Raw genomic sequence first — 16,796 nt, forward strand, 5'->3', positions numbered from 1 at the left:
TTTTGCTCCTCTAGGACATTGCGAGATGCGACAGAGCAGAGATGACCCTTGCAACCCTGTCCAACACCCTGCCATGATTGCTACCTTTGGCGCCTATCGGCTGTCTGCATCACCACTTTCGAGGGTTTCTTCTTCCTGAAGCTGAACGTACATTCGGGGATTTTGGTCCAGATTTCGATCCTTTCCTATAATGGACAGACGGCCCTGCTGTCTCGGACAATAGCTAGCGTGGCTTTAAGCATACTTTGCCACTTGCACACCGGTCGCAAATCATGAAGCTGAGGGTACATGAAGGCAGTCTAACGCCATCGCATGTTCTTTGAAGAATTGACAAACCGGCTGAACTAAATCTCTTGCTGAATTGTTCAAGCTCTCCAATTTGGCCGAGGTAGCGCTCACCCACCCGTGTCACTCAATCTTGACTGACGTGATGGGGAAGGACGACCGCTGTCGACCGAGGGCCCAAGGCTCGTAATTCATTTATCGAGATGTGTCGGGTTATAGTATCAGCCACGATGGTGGCCTTATATGTTGCTTCTACCGCAGTCCCTAGGCAGCAATTGTAGACTCAGACGGGTCACAGCCAGATGAGCTTCCTTTGGGTGCTAAACATTGGCGTGTCTCGTAGTGGTGACAAGCGAGAGACCAATTGGGATTGGGTCGCCAAAAGTACGTTACACGACTTTCCAGCGCGTTGTCTACCTCGTTTTCCTTCCCGCCATGATTTAGTCTCACGTGGTGGTGTCAAGCATGCTTTTCCTCCGTTGCGTGCTGCACCGGTCGGTATCCCCAATTCAACCATTCCGATGGAAGAGAGGCAATGAGAGGAGTGATTTGCCGCCCAAGGTGCCGATCGAGTCGCGGAGACGACCCTTGTAGCTTGGTTACACACCAGGTCAGCACATTGCAATCAAGACCAGCTGGGGCATGTCAGAAATGGCCCAGGGTGCATACGCCTAGAAGCCAGAACGAGGTTCCACGGGAGGAATGACGGAAGGCATGCTTGAAATCGGTGGAAGGGGGCGGGGTACTGTAACGGTCGGTGAATAACTGGGCTGTATTTGTGGAATTGGAATCACAAAAGGGCAAAAAGGAGGAAAGAGATGATGAGGTTGAAACAGATTGCAGGACGGCTGAGAGAGTTTAAGAAAGGAGAAGAAGCAGTGAGAGGGAGATCGTCCGGTAGTCAACGAGATCCCTGTCCATACAAACCAAACCAAACCAAACCAAACCAAACAACAGCAACCTTGAACCGTGATGGACTCTGACGCCGCCCTCCCTTTTCTACTCTTTCTACTCCCTAATCACCTCTCATGTTGCACAACAATTTCACCTATCGATTGCCCCTTTTCCATCCTCCATCCTTTTCACGGCCTTTGCCGTTCGGGCCTGACTCACATCTTCACCCTTCCAACTGTCTACCAACAATGGCAACAGCGTCTGGGGGTCTCTCCAATTCGCGAAAGGCAGAGGATCTGGTCACGGCGACAGGATGTCATCCTCTCGAAATCCCCACGGAAGATAAAGATGGAGAAACGGGCACCCGCCATGACCACACTGATATGACCCGCATGGGCAAGGCGCAGGAATTCAAGGTTGGTAGCTGACAGCTGACCTCCACTGCTCACCCTTCGAAAATTCTTAACAATTGAGCCGATTGGAACGTTGACACCAGATCTCGTCTTAGAGGAATCTCCGACCGCTCGCTGCGCTCAGTTTTGCATCGGTCCTCCAGGCCACCTGGGAATTTATCCTGATGTGAGAACGCCTATGCAGCTTGTCCTCTCAAAGGCAGACCTAATAGCGACTCTCTGACAGATCGAATACACAAGGCCTTGAGAATGGGGGAATGGCTGGCTTGGTCTGGACCTATGTCTGGACCTTTGTTGGCTTTGGCTTCATCATTGTTTCGCTGTCGGAAATGGCATCTATGTCAGTCATGCCTCTATTCCCCCAGGATGCCAGAGGGTGTGATCTAATATACCTTGCTGAAAGTATAGGGCTCCTACATCCGGAGGACAATACCACTGGGTTTCAGAGTTTGCCTCCCCACGCTACCAAAAGTTCCTGAGTTATTTGACCGGTCTGCAACACTTTGTATCATTGAAGTCTGAGATGTCTCATTAACTTGCATAGGGTGGATGTCCGTACTGGCATGGCAGGCGGGTGCAGCATCTGGATCTTTCCTCACCGGCACTATTATCCAGGGCCTGATCAGCGTACACAATCCGAAATACGAACCCACGAGATGGCAAGGCACACTCTTTGTCTTTGCCATGATCTTAGTGATCTACTTCTTCAATGTCTATGCAGCGAGCTGGATGCCCCGGATCCAGAACGTGCTGCTCGCTCTGCACACCCTCTGTTGGGTGATTGTGGTTGTCGTTCTCTGGGCCATGGCCCCTCGCCAATCTGCTAGTGCGGTGTTCACGGAGATCAAGACATATAGTGGTTGGCATAATGCGGGGCTGGCCCTCATGATTGGACAAATCTCCGCCATCTATGGGTCGCTTAGCTCTGATGCCACGGCCCACATGTCCGAGGAGGTCCGTGATGCCGGTCGCTATGTGCCTCTCGCCATCGTTGGTGGTTATTTCAGCAATGGAATCCTGGCGCTCATCACTGTCATCACCCTGATGTTTGCCATGCCATCTGTCGAGGACGCATTGAATGATCCAACAGGCTTTCCATTTATTTACGTGTTCAAACAGGCTGTCTCCACGGCAGGGGTCAACGGGTTAACGGCCATCATACTTATCCCAGTCATCTTCAGCAACATCCTTTTCAATGCATCGACGGCCCGCCAAACGTATGCCTTCGCTCGAGACAAGGGATTACCATTTGCAAGTTGGATATCGCATGTGAACCAGAGCTACAAGCTACCGGTCAATGCCATCGCACTGTCGTGTATCATTAGCGGCCTTCTTTCTCTCATCAATATCGGCTCCGACACGGCATTCAATGCGATTATATCTCTGAATGTTGCCGCGCTCATGTGGACCTATGCAATTTCAATCAGCTGTGTCATGTATCGCAAGATCTACCTTCCTGATACACTGCCGCACCGACGTTGGAGCCTAGGCCGACACGGTCTCTGGGTGAACGCCACGGGCCTGGTGTATGTTCTCTTTGCGCTATTCTGGTCATTCTGGCCCCCGGAGATTCCGGTCACTTTGAAGAATTTCAATTGGAGTATTGTTCTATTCGTGGGAGTGTTTCTGATCAGCATTGCGATGTACATGTTTCAGGGAAGGTGGGTTTACAAAGGGCCTGTTGTGGATGTCAAACGGTTGTGACTTGATGCATCGACATTATGCGCATTTCTAAGCAGCGGCTACTCAATTGTGCGGAGATAGTGGCTCACGTGCTTATGGCCCTCTCTATCCCTGCCAGTTGACTTACCCCTCACTTTCACCATCTACGCCAATGAATTGACGCACTGCCTCGAGCCAAATCTCTGATTTTCAAGGTGAGATTGAGTAGTAAGACTGATCTGTCCTCTCTCGCAATATGGGATATAATCCTGTCATCACTCAAGCCTGCCGGCTCCTCGCGGTATCCGAAATTTCACCCTCGTCACCCTCGGTAAATGCGGGTGCGAAACCTGAGACCTTCTATTTAGCCTTAAATCCTTTGATGAAGTCATCAGGGTCAGACCGTGAGCCTTCGGGCCAACAATAGCACACCTTCAAATTCTCGTGCCGTCATTTAAAGCTTATGTTTCAATGTATTTCAATCGTTCGTCCTTGGAGCTTAGTCACCCCTACCTGTTCCAGATGGCATTGTTTGCTCAGGATGGGGGGCCCTTTCACCTCCTTCCGGGCTATTTTCCCGTTTTAAACTCCTTTCAATTAAGCCGACCCCCTCCCTCGCATGTCTAGACGTTCCGATTCCTGGATAATTGTGTCAATTCCCACACAATACCTGCAGGATGCTTTATAGCCGGCAAAATTCTTCGGCCTGGTACATAGCTCTCCTTGCACACCCCGCACGATGCGGGAAAAGTGGTGAAGAAGGAGAAGAAGCGGACAGCTACATAAAGTCAACCCCCATGGTGGAGCATACATCGCGACAGAGTGCGGTCCTCCCTTCGCCGTGCAAAACTTCCAGACTTCCTCTGACAATATGAGGTCTCCTGTCTTGCTGGCCATCGTCTCCCATATTGCCAGCGCATTGCCTAGCTCTGCAGATGGCGCTTCAGCTCCCACTGTGGACCTTGGGTACTCCGAATACCAAGGCACTCGTCTCGCGGGAGGGGTAGATCAATTCCTGGGTATGCGCTATGCAGCTCCACCTCTGGGGGATCTTAGATTTCGAGCGCCTCAGGATCCCGTAAAAAACAATACATTGCAGGCTGCCACTGAGGTATATTCCAATTTCATTCCCTGCATCCAATTCAAAGCTTCGCTCCTGTCCTCGTACTGATAGAGAAAGCCAGTATGGGCCACTTTGCATTGGCGTCGATCAAGTCAACTCCCCCACTGACTGGACGGAGGATTGCCTCTTCATCAACGTTTTCAAGCCTTCAACAGCTACGCCACAATCGAAGCTGCCGGTGTGGTTCTTCATACAGGGCGGAGGATACGCAGAGAACTCCAATGCCAATTACAACGGCACAGCCGTGGTAGAAGAGTCCGGTCACGGGCTCGTGTTCGTCACGCTCAATTATCGCGTCGGAGCGCTGGGCTTCCTGGCTGGTGAGGAAGTGCGGAAGAACGGCGACTTGAATGTGGGGTTGTTGGATCAACGCAAGGCTATGCATTGGATTAAACAGCATATTGCATCCGTACGTACCCGGTGTTCCCAAGTCATCACGGAAGAATCACTTGAGACTGACAAAGAACAGTTTGGCGGAGATCCAGACCACATCATCATCCACGGTGTCTCTGCGGGCGCAGGATCCGTGGCCTTCCACCTCACGGCGTTCGGAGGAAAGGATGAGAAACTATTTGTGGGCGCGGTCGCTGAATCGTCGTTCTGGCCCACTCAGCGCACGGTCGCGGATATGGAATTCCAGTACGAGCGGTTCGTCAACGACACCGGCTGTTCCAAGGCGACGAATTCCCTTGAATGTCTCCGGGACCTCGACATTGCAACCATTCAAGGTGCCAATACAGCTTCACCCTTCCCAGGAGGTAGCAGTAGTCCACTTCCCGACTGGTACTGGCTACCAGTGACCGATGGCAAGCTGGTTCCGGAGCTCCTGTACGATGCTTTCACAAAGGGCAATTTCATCAAGGTCCCGGTCCTAGTGGGTGACGACACGGACGAAGGCTCGAATTTCGCCTACAACGCCAGCACTCGCTCTGATGTGTCGCAATTCTTCAAGAACAACTATCCTCATCTGACCGCGGCACAGCTAGACCGAATTCTAGAGGCCTATCCGCAAACCAGCCCGTTACCCAAACATGGAGCCTGGTTCCGAACCTCGTCCGATGCTTACGGGGACGCATGTTTCACGTGTCCCGGTAACCATTTGACCGCATCCGTCGCAAAGCACCTCCCGCACTCGACGTGGAACTACCGAGTCAATATCCTGGATCAATCGAACCTCGCTGGTGGCATCGGAGTTCCGCATACCTTTGAGCTGCCAGCCATATTTGGTGCGGGCAGCACCGGGGCGCTCAGTAGCACGTCGTCGTATCTCAGCTACAATGCTGGGATTATCCCAGTGACCATGCACTACTTTATCAGTTTTGCCATGAAGCTCGATCCGAATCCCCTCCGCTATAGCGATGCGCCGGAATGGAACACCTGGGGTAAGGGGTCACGGATGCGGTTGCAGACGAACAGCACTGCGATGGAGGAGGTGCCTGCGTTGTCGGTGCAGCGCTGTCAGTTGTGGGAGGATTTGAGTGGCACAACCGAGGTCTGACTGAGATGATGCCTAGAGACTTCGTCGTCATAGACGACTGTAGAACATCTCCGCGCTTGTTCTTCAATGCATGTCGATAGCAAATGAATGGCAACCGGCTTGTGATTGTAACCATACCATGGGCTTATCAGATGCTTGGCGCTCGTAATGGGCACGCCTCCAAATGCCAATCCCTCAGCCTTACGTCGCGACGATCTTTTTGTCCTTTTTGTCCCGTGTTTGTCCCGTTTCTTTTCTGCCATCTTCCTTCCACCTTTGATACTTTTGGTAGACTTCTCTACTTTCGAGATACCAGTACTTAAACATTTCACAAACAGTCTCACATCAAACATCAAGAGCGTGAAGATGAGTGCAGAGAACACGATTCCAGTTCCCCCGCCGCCCGACCAGCCGAACCCCACCGACCGTGACGTCACCGATAAGGAGCAACACGCCGCGCAAACAATCCAGGTTCGACTCAACTTCATCTCCTCAATATTTTGTCTGCGTCGCTGACCTAGTTCCTTGCCAAGCGAGTGTATCGCGGCTATCGCACACGAAGAGAACTTCGCGGGCTCGGACTCTCGCAGCAGTCACAGAACGCAACGCGCCTGATCGAGGTAAAATCTCCCGCGACCGCGTTCCCGCCTCCGATCCCCCTTGTCGCTGACCCAACCGTGCTCAACAGGCCGTCAAAGAAGCCGAATGGCGTCAAATCCATCGACCCTCCGCGCCCGAAGACACCAGCGATCTCGATAGCGCCGCCCACGCGCGGAAGAACTGGCTGCGCGCCGTCAGCGTCGCCAAGCGAGCCGGGGGCGACGATGACGATGACCTCCTCCCCGCCGTCCACGACGAGCCCGTGTCGACCACAACCTCCACACAGCATGAGCCACACACCTCCGCCAGCGCCAGCAATAGCACTGGGCCGGCCATCCACCACGACCTCCCCGCCGGCACGACCGCCAAGATGATGGACCTCCAATACTTCTTGGAGATGGTCGACCTGAAACACCGCCACGGCAGCAACCTGCGCGTCTACCACATGTACTGGAAGACCTCGCCCACGCAGCAGAACTTCTTCTACTGGCTCGACCACGGCGAGGGCAAGGACCTTGACCTCCCGCAGTGTCCGCGCGAGAAGCTTGAGCGCCAGCAGGTTCGCTACCTGAGCCGCGAGGAGCGCATGAATTACCTTGTGACGGTCGACACGGCGGGACGGTTCCGCTGGGCTAGGAACAACGAGCTCGTGTGGACGGATAGTAAGCGATTCAAGGATAGTCTGCATGGTGTGGTGCCGGTCGAAGAGAACGCGCCGCGGTTCAAGGGGAATGATGCTGCTGCCGACGGCGAGGCGTCGTTTGGGACTTCGTCATCGTCGTCGTCGCTCTCCTCGCTCTCGTCATCAGACTTCAGTGCCACGGAAAGTGTGCATGATGATGCGATCGGCAAGCATGATACCGATCAGTACAAGGCGGCCAAGGTGGCGAAGAAGTTCGTGCACACCACGCCGGCGACGATGTTGAATGCGCTGAAGGGGAAGTCGTCCAAACGGAAAGAGGACATGTGGATTTTCGTCAGTTGCCCTTTTTCATGAGATGGTATAGTGTCGCGGTCATTGACAGGGTCTTGCCGATGTAGGTGGCCGATACTTCGTTCCGGCTCTTCGTCGGCATCAAAGAGTCCGGTGCATTCCAGCACTCGTCGTTTCTCCGTGGCGCCCGCATCGCCGCCGCCGGGTTGATTAAGATACGCAATGGCCAGTTGCGGAGTCTGGCACCCCTCAGGTAATTTCCCTCACCACTCTCACCCATGTCCGACCGGAGTGAGGAGCTGACCCAGCCGTAGCGGCCACTACCGCCCGCCCGCCGCCAACTTCCGCGCCTTCGTGCACTCCCTGCAGGACCAAGGCGTCGACATGTCAGGAGTCTCGATCAGCAAGTCGTACGCCGTATTGATTGGAATCGAGGGCTACACGCGCACCAAACGCAAGGTACGGGCGCTGCACGAGAAGGCGGATGAGACGAAACACAAGCTCCTGCGCAAGCGGAGAGAGAAGGCCGAGGCGCACGAGCGCGGGGAGGAGACGATCAACAAATCCGACCAGCCGAGTGACGCGGTGCAGAACAGTGCAGGAGGTGCTGAGGTACAGCCGGAGAGAAAGCCTCGCACGATGAACCTGCCCATCCGGCAGAAATCCTTTCCGGCCGCGTGAGGTTTCCTTTTTTGTTTGTGGGTTGTGTACGCTTTGATACTTGTTGTTTCTTTTCTCTGGCATGTCGACTGATGGTTGTGTACGTGCGATTTGGTACTCCTTATACCCCTACCTAGGAATAATAAAGGGCCTGAGATTCTAGACATGCTTCTTGCTGTGGTGGCTATTTTCTATGATTGTCTATTACGGAGGACAGGTGGTCGCTTGACAATTTCTGTAGATTAGCTCCTTTGTGTCTGATTGGAAGGAAGTTTGCAAATATACTTTTGTTTGGCGGCCACCTCGTAGCTGCTTCTCAAAATATATCCCAGGATCAGAGCCAAACACACGCTGTTTACTATCTGCATCCATAATGTTGAGCAGGCTCTATTTCCCTTCACATTTCACACTACCTTCACAACGTCAGATCCTACGATCACCAAACTATCTCTAATTTTAGTATTCTTCTTGCAAGACTTGACTCAAATCACTGTTAACAATTCCAGCAATTGATGCCGATAGGGGCCAAGTCACGTGTATAATCCGGCTGAGGGGAACGAGAGCAATTCCGCCCGCGGAATGTTTGTTTTCCACATCTACTAGACCGTACGGTACTTCCTTGTCAATAGTTATCCTGGCTAAAATTCAGCAGTCAGGTCCTATCCGACATTAAGACCTGTCTCTTTCGTGACGGTAGATCTTCTCTACATATGGGAATTAAATAATGCATGGATCCACTGCGAATGGGGAGATGATTTTAGCCGGTAGGTCTCCATACGTGTGTGTGTGCGTGTGTGTGTGCTCTTGTCTGATCTCGTGTTGCGTCTCCCTGCGTACAATCTCCACTGCCTGGAATGTTGGCTAATTTGATTCAGTAAGCTCTACGTGTGGTGGCTGCAATCTCTTTGAGTCTGTGCTCCCCCGAACCAGCAGTTTACAGCTTTCACCCTAAAGAAGGCTTCGAATCCGATAACCACGATTATGTCTATGCGACACCGCTGTAACCTGATCAGCATTCGAGTACATACCCATACCCAGTGCAGTCTTTCACACAGAATGTCTCAACTACCGCGCGAACAGGTCAAGGGGTGAATGGCATGTGTACGAGAGGGGTAATCTGAGACATCGCGGGCTAGTGCCTACCCAGAAGGGCATTGGAGCCGGTGCAACCTGGTCGGCCGATGTAACCCGTCATCCTGGAGGGAAGGCGATGGGGCTTCTCTGTGCCACTTGGCTCGACTAGTGGCTTCTTCTCCCTGTTAAGACGGTCAAAACGGGCATTGACCTCCGGTTATCAATCACCGCGTGGTGTGCAGCTGTCATAATTGTTGGCAGTTTATCTGATCGCCCTTCTTGCCCATGGATCCAATGGGTCGTTGAATGTCCAAGCCTTCCCTGCAGCTGGTTTGCCCCCTGGTGTTCACTAACAACTCGAGCTTTATCATGTCAATCTGAAAGATGTCGCTCCGGATGATACGATGGGTCGCGCGATGGAGCTTAATCGACTGCGGCCATTTCTTCACCCGTGGAATGTGGTCCTTCGCCGGTGAAGGAGAAATAAATCGCGCAGCCGTGCATTAGTCGACAAGCAAGCGCAGAGTCCATCAACACTTGGCAGATGATAAGCCTGGCCAAGAGGACGAGCCGGGAAAAGCCATTGCTTTGCACAGCTCCACGCCTGGCATCCTTTCCGGACTCTTGTCGCGCTATGCTGAAAAAAGGTGCACCTTGCGAGATTATCTGATCCGCTGGGACCATAGACGTAGACGACAATTATGGATTTGCTGCGACTTCACCCGGCTGGCTCCCCACCTCAGCCTTATGTCCCTTGATTACTCGACAAGCGTTTCTTGATCTGCGCTGGATCGTATGCCATGAGAAAATTCTGCTCAGCCCTACGCCTTGTAGGGCTGAAGGGCGGCATCGAATTCACAGGGACTTTTTGTGTTGTGTTCGGGTGATTATTTTTGAGATTGGCGGGATCTGATAAGACACAGAAACCTAATGCCATTTTTCTTTCAATGGTCTGATCGCGCTCGCTACCACGACTGGATCTACACCGCGGAGTAATTAGCAGCACGGACGAGTGAAGTAGAGTTATCTTATGCGGCAGCACCTTGTCATTTCCGAAACCATTCCGGATGTCCGCTGGTTTGGAACGTCATCCTTGTCGATAATCAATCAGATAAAATGTCAGTTCTGTTGATGAGATCAGCTGCACAACGGAATCATTGTCTTTGATTCGAGGGTTTCCCTCCACTGAGACCCTCATTTGCGAAACTAGTCTGGAATGCACCCACGGACGAGGGGAGGGTCAGTGGCTGGCCACTTTGCCCATTTGGCCCGTATCACCTTCATGATCGGGTCAAACTAGCCGAACGCTTAGCCGACCACCTTCCAGCATTGGCCGAAAGGTGGATACGTTCCGCACAAGAACATGCCCGCACAATCAGGCAGACAGACACTGTTGCTCAAACGCCACAAAATAAGAATGGAAGAGAGGTAGGATGATAATCTTCCACATAATCTACGATCTTCTGGTGAGAAGATGATATGTGGAAGTTATGGAAATGTAACTTTTTCAACACGAGACACAAGACACTAGAGCCACCGGAGCTCCACCCAGGCTAGGCAGCCGTTCTTTTCTCTCCCTGAATCCATAAGGCGAGGTAGGGCTGAGCCAAGTTCCAAGCCAAGCCGGACAAAACCCAGGTCCACTCTGCCCTTTGCCCCCAGCAGCGTGCGCTGTGATGACGGTCGGATGGTGCGGGTGGTGAAATTGGGAAAATCTGGTCAAACCACTGACCCGGGGCCAGCTGTTAAGTATCGCCTCCCCCCCTGGCAGGACAGAATCTTATCTGATGGAAAAATATCTGATCGATCAGATAATCTTGTTGCACCTCCCCGTCGTTCTTGCGGAACTCTTTTCCCACCCCATTGGGGCAGAAGTCTGGTCGCCCTCCCCTTTACTGAATTTTCTTCTGAAAAATGGCCACCGATATGAAAGGGATGGAAAAGAAGGTGTATGCCGTGGACAATGATGACAAGGGTACGTTTTTCCCTGGCAGAACGTCTCTGCGACCGTCAGCTTGCACCCAGTACTGGGACTGACAGCAATTCTCTCTGCAGCCGAAGTCGAGTCGCAGACTGAGGTGCTGCGAGCTGCTGGCATTGGCATCTCGGAGGATGATCCGACAGAGCCGGTCCTGACCCTGCGCATGTGGGTGCTTGGAGTCGGCTTCTGTATCGTTGCCAGTGGCCTCAACACCCTGTACACCCTCCGCAATCCATCCATTACAATTTCAGCCACCGTCGTGCTTCTTCTCGCATACCCGTTAGGAAAGCTCTGGGAAAAGGTCGTCCCTAGTTGGAATGTGCCTTTAGGAGCGTGGAGCTTTAATCTGAACCCGGGCCCGTTCAACCAGAAGGTGAGTGTCTTGCGTTTCACAAGTAACGAGATGAGATGTACTGACATTCGCGTGTTCAGGAACATGTCTTGATCTATATGATGTCGAATCTGAGTATCTATGTCCGTTTGGGCGCGGATGTCCTCACCGAACAGCAGAAGTTCTACGGTTATAGTGCGGGCTGGGGTTTCCAGATACTGATTACATTTGGAACCTTCCTCATCGGATTCTGTCTGGCCGGGTTCTTCCGTGCTCTTGTAGTGGAGCCCCGTGAGCTGGTCTGGCCAGGTGTTCTGAGCTGCACTGCCCTGACGACTACCCTGCATCAAGTGGGCCAGGGAGATGTTCAAGGACTGTAAGTGATTTTCGGATCGTTACGAGATTAACAGCTAATCAACCAATACTAGAAATGCAACATGGAAGATCTCACGTTACGGGTTCTTCAGCCTTGCATTCTGTATCTCCTTCTGCTGGTACTGGTTCCCGGACTTTATCTTCCCGGCGCTGAGCTACTTTACTTTCCCTTGTTGGATCAATCCCAATAGTACGGTTGTCAACCAGCTGTTTGGCATGACGAGTGGCATGGGTCTGTTGCCGATCACGTTTGATTGTAAGTATCGACGTCCTTGATATTGTGTGTGCGATGCTTACCATTGATCTCTCGCAGGGAGTCAGATCTCATATGTCGGATCCCCTCTATTGATCCCTTCCTGGGCCATCATCAATGTTTTTGCAGGTTTGGTCTTCTGGATTTGGATCGTAGCGGTCGCATGCTACTATTCGAACATCTGGTATACCGGCCATCTGCCCTTCCAGAGCTCCTCGGGTAAGTTGCCTCTCTGACGGCAATCTGTGATGTTTCCGCTAACGAGGGATCTACCTCCAAGTGTACGACAACACTGGCGCCGTGTATAAAGCATCCAAGGTCGTTAGCGCGGCGACTGGATACAAGCTGGACCTGGCAAAGTACAAGGCTTACTCGCCGGTAGGTAGTGACAGGAATGACGTTATTGAACCATAGCTGACAGACATGACAGGTTTATACCCCTGTCACCTACGCCCTGAACATGTTTGGTTTGTCCTTCGCGACGCTGAGCTCGCTTCTCGTGTGGACATTTCTCGAGAAGCGCGATATCATGACCGCTGCGGCGCGGAGAATCCCCACGCTGATCCGCCAGTCATTCTCCAGCGAGAAAGAGGAACCGGAGAAGGCCGGCACGCATGCCCGTGTGCCGACGTGGTGGTACCTTTTGACAGCTATCATCGCGCTCTTCGTGACTATCTTTGCCGTCGAATACTGGCGCGTTGAGCTGCATTGGTATGGCGTTCTGCTGGCCTGTGCCGTTGCCATGGTATTCTACGGACCGGTGAGTTGATTCCTCGCACTCACCTCCACGCTCCATGCTGATTGATTTATAGTTGGCTCTGGTGTATGCGACCTCGAACCTCAAAATCAACATCGATATCCTATGCCGGATCATCGCCGGGTTCGTCTTCGAGAATCGCATCCTCGCCAACATCTGGTTCTTCGACATCGGCTACATCACCACCATCAAAGGTCTCTACTTCGCCCAGGACATGAAGCTGGGAGATTACTGCCACGTATGATTCCTCCCTCGCCCAACTCAAAACGTCAATCTGACAACCTCCTCGCAGGTCCCACCCCGCAAAGTCTTCTTCGTCCAAGTCGTCGGCATGATTGCAGGCACCCTCAGCTCCGTCTGCGTCCTGAACTGGGGCCTAGGCCACATCGAAGGCGTGTGCACGACGACGGGAGTTAACGGCTTCACCTGCCCGTACTCGCGCACGCACTTCAACACGAGTCTAATCTGGGGCGCCATCGGCCCGCGCAACTTCTTCAACAACGGCATCGGCTACAACGCCCTGCTGTACTTCTTCATTATCGGCGCCATCCTCCCGATCCCCGTGTACTACCTCCAGCGTCGCTACCCCAACTCCCTGTGGCGCCGGGTCCACGTCCCGCTGTTCCTGGGCGGGCTGAACTACCTCCCGCCCGCGACCGGCACCAACTACGGCAGCTGGGCGGTCGTCGGGCTGACCTTCGGTGTGCTCATCCGCAAGCGTCTGTACCAGTGGTGGTACAAGTACAACTTCGTGCTCAGCTCGGCGCTGGATTCGTCGGTCTCGATCGCTGGCGTGGTCATCTTCTTTGCTATCTTCTACAGTGGCGCGTCGGCGCATTTTAGCTGGTGGGGCACGGAGGTGTATAAGGATACATGCGATTATAAGGGGTGTGCGTATCTGCCAATTCCGAAGGGGGGCAAGTTTGGCGTTGGGGTGTAATGCTGTGGTAAGGCGGGGGGATAGATGTTTCAGGGGTGCGCTGTGAGATGCATGTTGTTCTTGTCATCTCTGTCTGTGTGGAAGCGTGGTTGTGCGGGTTGTGCTTAGACTTCGTCGTTTGAGATCCATGCTTTGTGAATATTCTAAAGGCACGAGCAATGGCAAACGCTTTGTATCATATCGTACTCTAATTTATTTGCTAATACCAACATATTTACTATGAGGATCTCGGGGCTTTGGAACCCAGGAGCTCAGAAACCCAGGAAAGAAATCGCTACTTGTATCTTTTTCATCACAAGGGATGTGTTAGAATACAGTCTTGGTAGTGGAGTATGACGGAGTCCCCTCCCTCCGCCTTGGCGGGCCGTGTGTAGATAGCCTCCTCCCAGGTAGCCTAGAATCCACCATCTTCACGCTCTCATCAGAGTATATCTATGGATTCCATTAATAGATTGTAAATTGAAGGTATTCAGCACCAGCATTTAAGAACAATAACTTCACAATTAATAATAAAACACACTCAGCGAAACATTAACAGACTTAGACTAAAAGTATGAGAACTCAAGTTCATTTATAAGACATCTATAAGTTAATCTTGATTTAAAATTTGCATTTTATTAAGGACGAGGGACAAAAGGCACAATTTGTTAACATTGGTCACATATAACTGTAAAAGGTAGAATTGTTAGTGTTATACAAGAAAGAAATAACAAAGCATTAATGAATGCTGGTGTTAAGAGAATAAGTCCTGTAAAACAATTAGCTGTACAATATTTTAAAAGATCTTCCCACACTAAAGTCAAAGCTTAGTAGATTAAATCAACCCTGGTGCTATATTTCCTATACCTGGGTTCATAAATGGTAGATTGAATTGAACAGGCCTGAGCAAACCGGATAGTTAATCAAATTCTCAAGGCGGGAACAAACCCTCGGGGCGAAGCGATGACCTCACCATGGTTTGCATTTGGTAGCTCTATTGTAGGCCAATTCCGCATGATGCTGCTATTCGCATCTATGGTATAGACGTCTACTGCGCAAACGTTGCTCCGTACATAGGACAAACGATGATAAGGCTCAGTGCATACGACCACAGGGTGTGGAAGACAAGGGTTCCCTTCCGCTCAGCCATACTAGAGCCAGCTGTTAGACGCGGCTGACTAGGATGGGAGCCCTTTTGCACTCATGCTTCATAGGTAATTCAGCTAATGTTGTTAAAACTGTGGATAAGCTAGGTGAATTAGGTTGAGCCGGGTGAGCAATTAAGCAAGCGGGCCAACCAGGCAACGAAACAAAAGGTTTTAAGATTCAGAGAGCACTCGAACTGGTTGGCTATATCTCCATCTCACAAACTTTACCGGATATGTTATCAACACAGAGTTGTGGCCCATTCCTCGCCCTCCATTAGGGGCTTGATCTCCACCCCCCCCCTCCCCCCCCCAGCCCCCAGAGTAGCCTATCACTGGTCTTCTTGCGCTCCCCAGTGCAATTCGTCCATACGCTGATAATAATTTGCGTCCGTCTCTCCATCTTCCTTGGGGGTGTCGACAGCCTTAGAGCAGAGTGGGTGACATATACCGATAGCATTCGGCTGCCTGCTGTCACACTCGTTGTCCACCCGATACTGGTGACAGATGTTACAGTTGCCATGCGTCTGGTGGATGCAGTCTTGTTGGGTATAGCAGCCATAGTCATAGCAGAACATATTGGCCCGCTTTGTTGTAGTCAGGATACTGTCCAGGTTGTAGGTCACTAACCAGTCGCCGGCCGGCTCATGTTCCGGTAGTTTGAGGTCCGGATTGTGCCTGTTCATGCCTCTGGCAAACAGCACCCGAGCATAGGGGGGGTCAAACACGAAGGTCGTTTCTCCAGTCACCCTGTTCTTCACTTCTGCCGTGGCCTCGATCTCGTCAATGGCGATGTACTCGTCTAGTTGCGGTACGGAGGCCTTCTCAATCTGTAGCTTGATATGCTGGGCTGTTTCAGGGTCGAATCGGGTGTCGATAAAGTATAGGGCGCTGGGGCCGGCGGCAGCCACGTAGGGTGTATCTGGCGCCACAACCTGGCGGCCTAACACGGTTTCAATCACCTCCGGGACGTAGCTACTATTCCGGTACTCCTCTTGGAAGGTTGGAGTGCCCTCACATGGTCGGAACGGGTTCAGAAGCATGGCGATGAGTAGCAGTGGGAATAGCATCGTTGGGATCAGGGTTAGAATAAGGAGGAGGAAAGGGGGGCTATATCTGCTGCTAACTTTGGAGGTCCGTGTGCGGATTTTATATTATGCTTCTGTCAGTGGCGTGAGAGCTCCGGTGCATAGCATTGAGAATAGCAGGTCCCAGCACACCAAACACTTACAATAGTTTGATGTAACAAAGCCACATCAGGAACGATTGGCTACTGCATTGCCTTGACAATGCTACCGTTACAGACTCGGCGATGCCGAAATGAGGGGTTAGTTGTCGATTATTGCTGCCTTTGTTGGCTTGAACTTGTTGTGTTGATTGTTGGAAGGGAATTGTAATTCGACTTACCCTACAGGGCGAAGAGATATAGCGCTATCTACTTGGAATATGGAAGATAGCAGGGATTCTCAGCAAGTTGAAACCCCTGGCGGGGTACAAACTGGTACAAACTAGGAATGTCTGGGATATCCTAGAGGTTTGTCAGCAAGTGCTAGTCCTTGAACTCCACACCTGGCGTACCGGACAATATAGCTAAGCTAGTTAAGGGCTATAATGTGACCACTATACCTAAGTTGGAAAGAGTACTGTACATATTGTCTCAAAGTTCAACTTTCTACTAAGATACATCTTGCCTAGGCTACCTGTAAGGACTCTGAAAGCTAGCCCTGGAAATGGATAAGTATTGTGAGGCTGTCTAGGAGACAGAATAAGACTGAATTGACTAGTATCGCCTGATCCCTTCTGACGGCAGTTCTCGTATAGGCGGCCGCCCACCGCCCACCTCGGGGAGTTCTTAGCTAGTTCCGTAGATAAGTTAGCCTTTACGTAGTGAGAATTGGCAACTACTCCACCTT

At 51.8% G+C, this 16,796-nt stretch overlaps 4 protein-coding genes across 4 annotated transcripts; 3 read left to right on the top strand and 1 right to left on the bottom strand.

The window, feature by feature from the left end:
• Positions 1-956: 956 nt before the first annotated feature.
• Positions 957-3,670, top strand: BO86DRAFT_384502 (GABA permease). Its single transcript, XM_025670901.1, has 5 exons — positions 957-1,595; positions 1,688-1,758; positions 1,819-1,932; positions 2,001-2,083; positions 2,137-3,670. Exons 1-5 carry the CDS (start codon positions 1,428-1,430, stop codon positions 3,294-3,296), a joined length of 1,596 nt encoding a protein of 531 aa, XP_025533250.1. The 5' UTR covers positions 957-1,427; the 3' UTR covers positions 3,297-3,670.
• Positions 3,671-4,125: 455 nt separating this feature from the next.
• BO86DRAFT_414505 (putative carboxylesterase) lies at positions 4,126-5,875 on the top strand (the record flags this gene model as incomplete). The annotated part of the gene is made up of 3 exons (XM_025674847.1): positions 4,126-4,365; positions 4,439-4,786; positions 4,847-5,875. 3 exons carry the CDS (start codon positions 4,126-4,128, stop codon positions 5,873-5,875), a joined length of 1,617 nt encoding a protein of 538 aa, XP_025533251.1.
• Positions 5,876-10,933: 5,058 nt separating this feature from the next.
• BO86DRAFT_452214 (oligopeptide transporter) lies at positions 10,934-13,865 on the top strand. Its single transcript, XM_025676912.1, has 9 exons — positions 10,934-11,097; positions 11,178-11,476; positions 11,536-11,810; positions 11,902-12,065; positions 12,123-12,281; positions 12,343-12,440; positions 12,493-12,822; positions 12,875-13,057; positions 13,112-13,865. The coding sequence occupies exons 1-9, from the start codon at positions 11,037-11,039 to the stop codon at positions 13,757-13,759; spliced, it is 2,217 nt and encodes a 738-aa protein (XP_025533252.1). The 5' UTR covers positions 10,934-11,036; the 3' UTR covers positions 13,760-13,865.
• Positions 13,866-15,215: 1,350 nt separating this feature from the next.
• On the bottom strand, positions 15,216-15,926 carry BO86DRAFT_374399 (uncharacterized protein; the record flags this gene model as incomplete). The annotated part of the gene is made up of 1 exon (XM_025670425.1): positions 15,216-15,926. The coding sequence occupies one exon, from the start codon at positions 15,924-15,926 to the stop codon at positions 15,216-15,218; it is 711 nt and encodes a 236-aa protein (XP_025533253.1).
• Positions 15,927-16,796: the final 870 nt, after the last annotated feature.

Source organism: Aspergillus japonicus (assembly GCF_003184785.1).
Source record: "Aspergillus japonicus CBS 114.51 unplaced genomic scaffold BO86scaffold_1, whole genome shotgun sequence".
Classification (NCBI taxonomy): Eukaryota; Fungi; Ascomycota; class Eurotiomycetes; order Eurotiales; family Aspergillaceae; genus Aspergillus; species Aspergillus japonicus.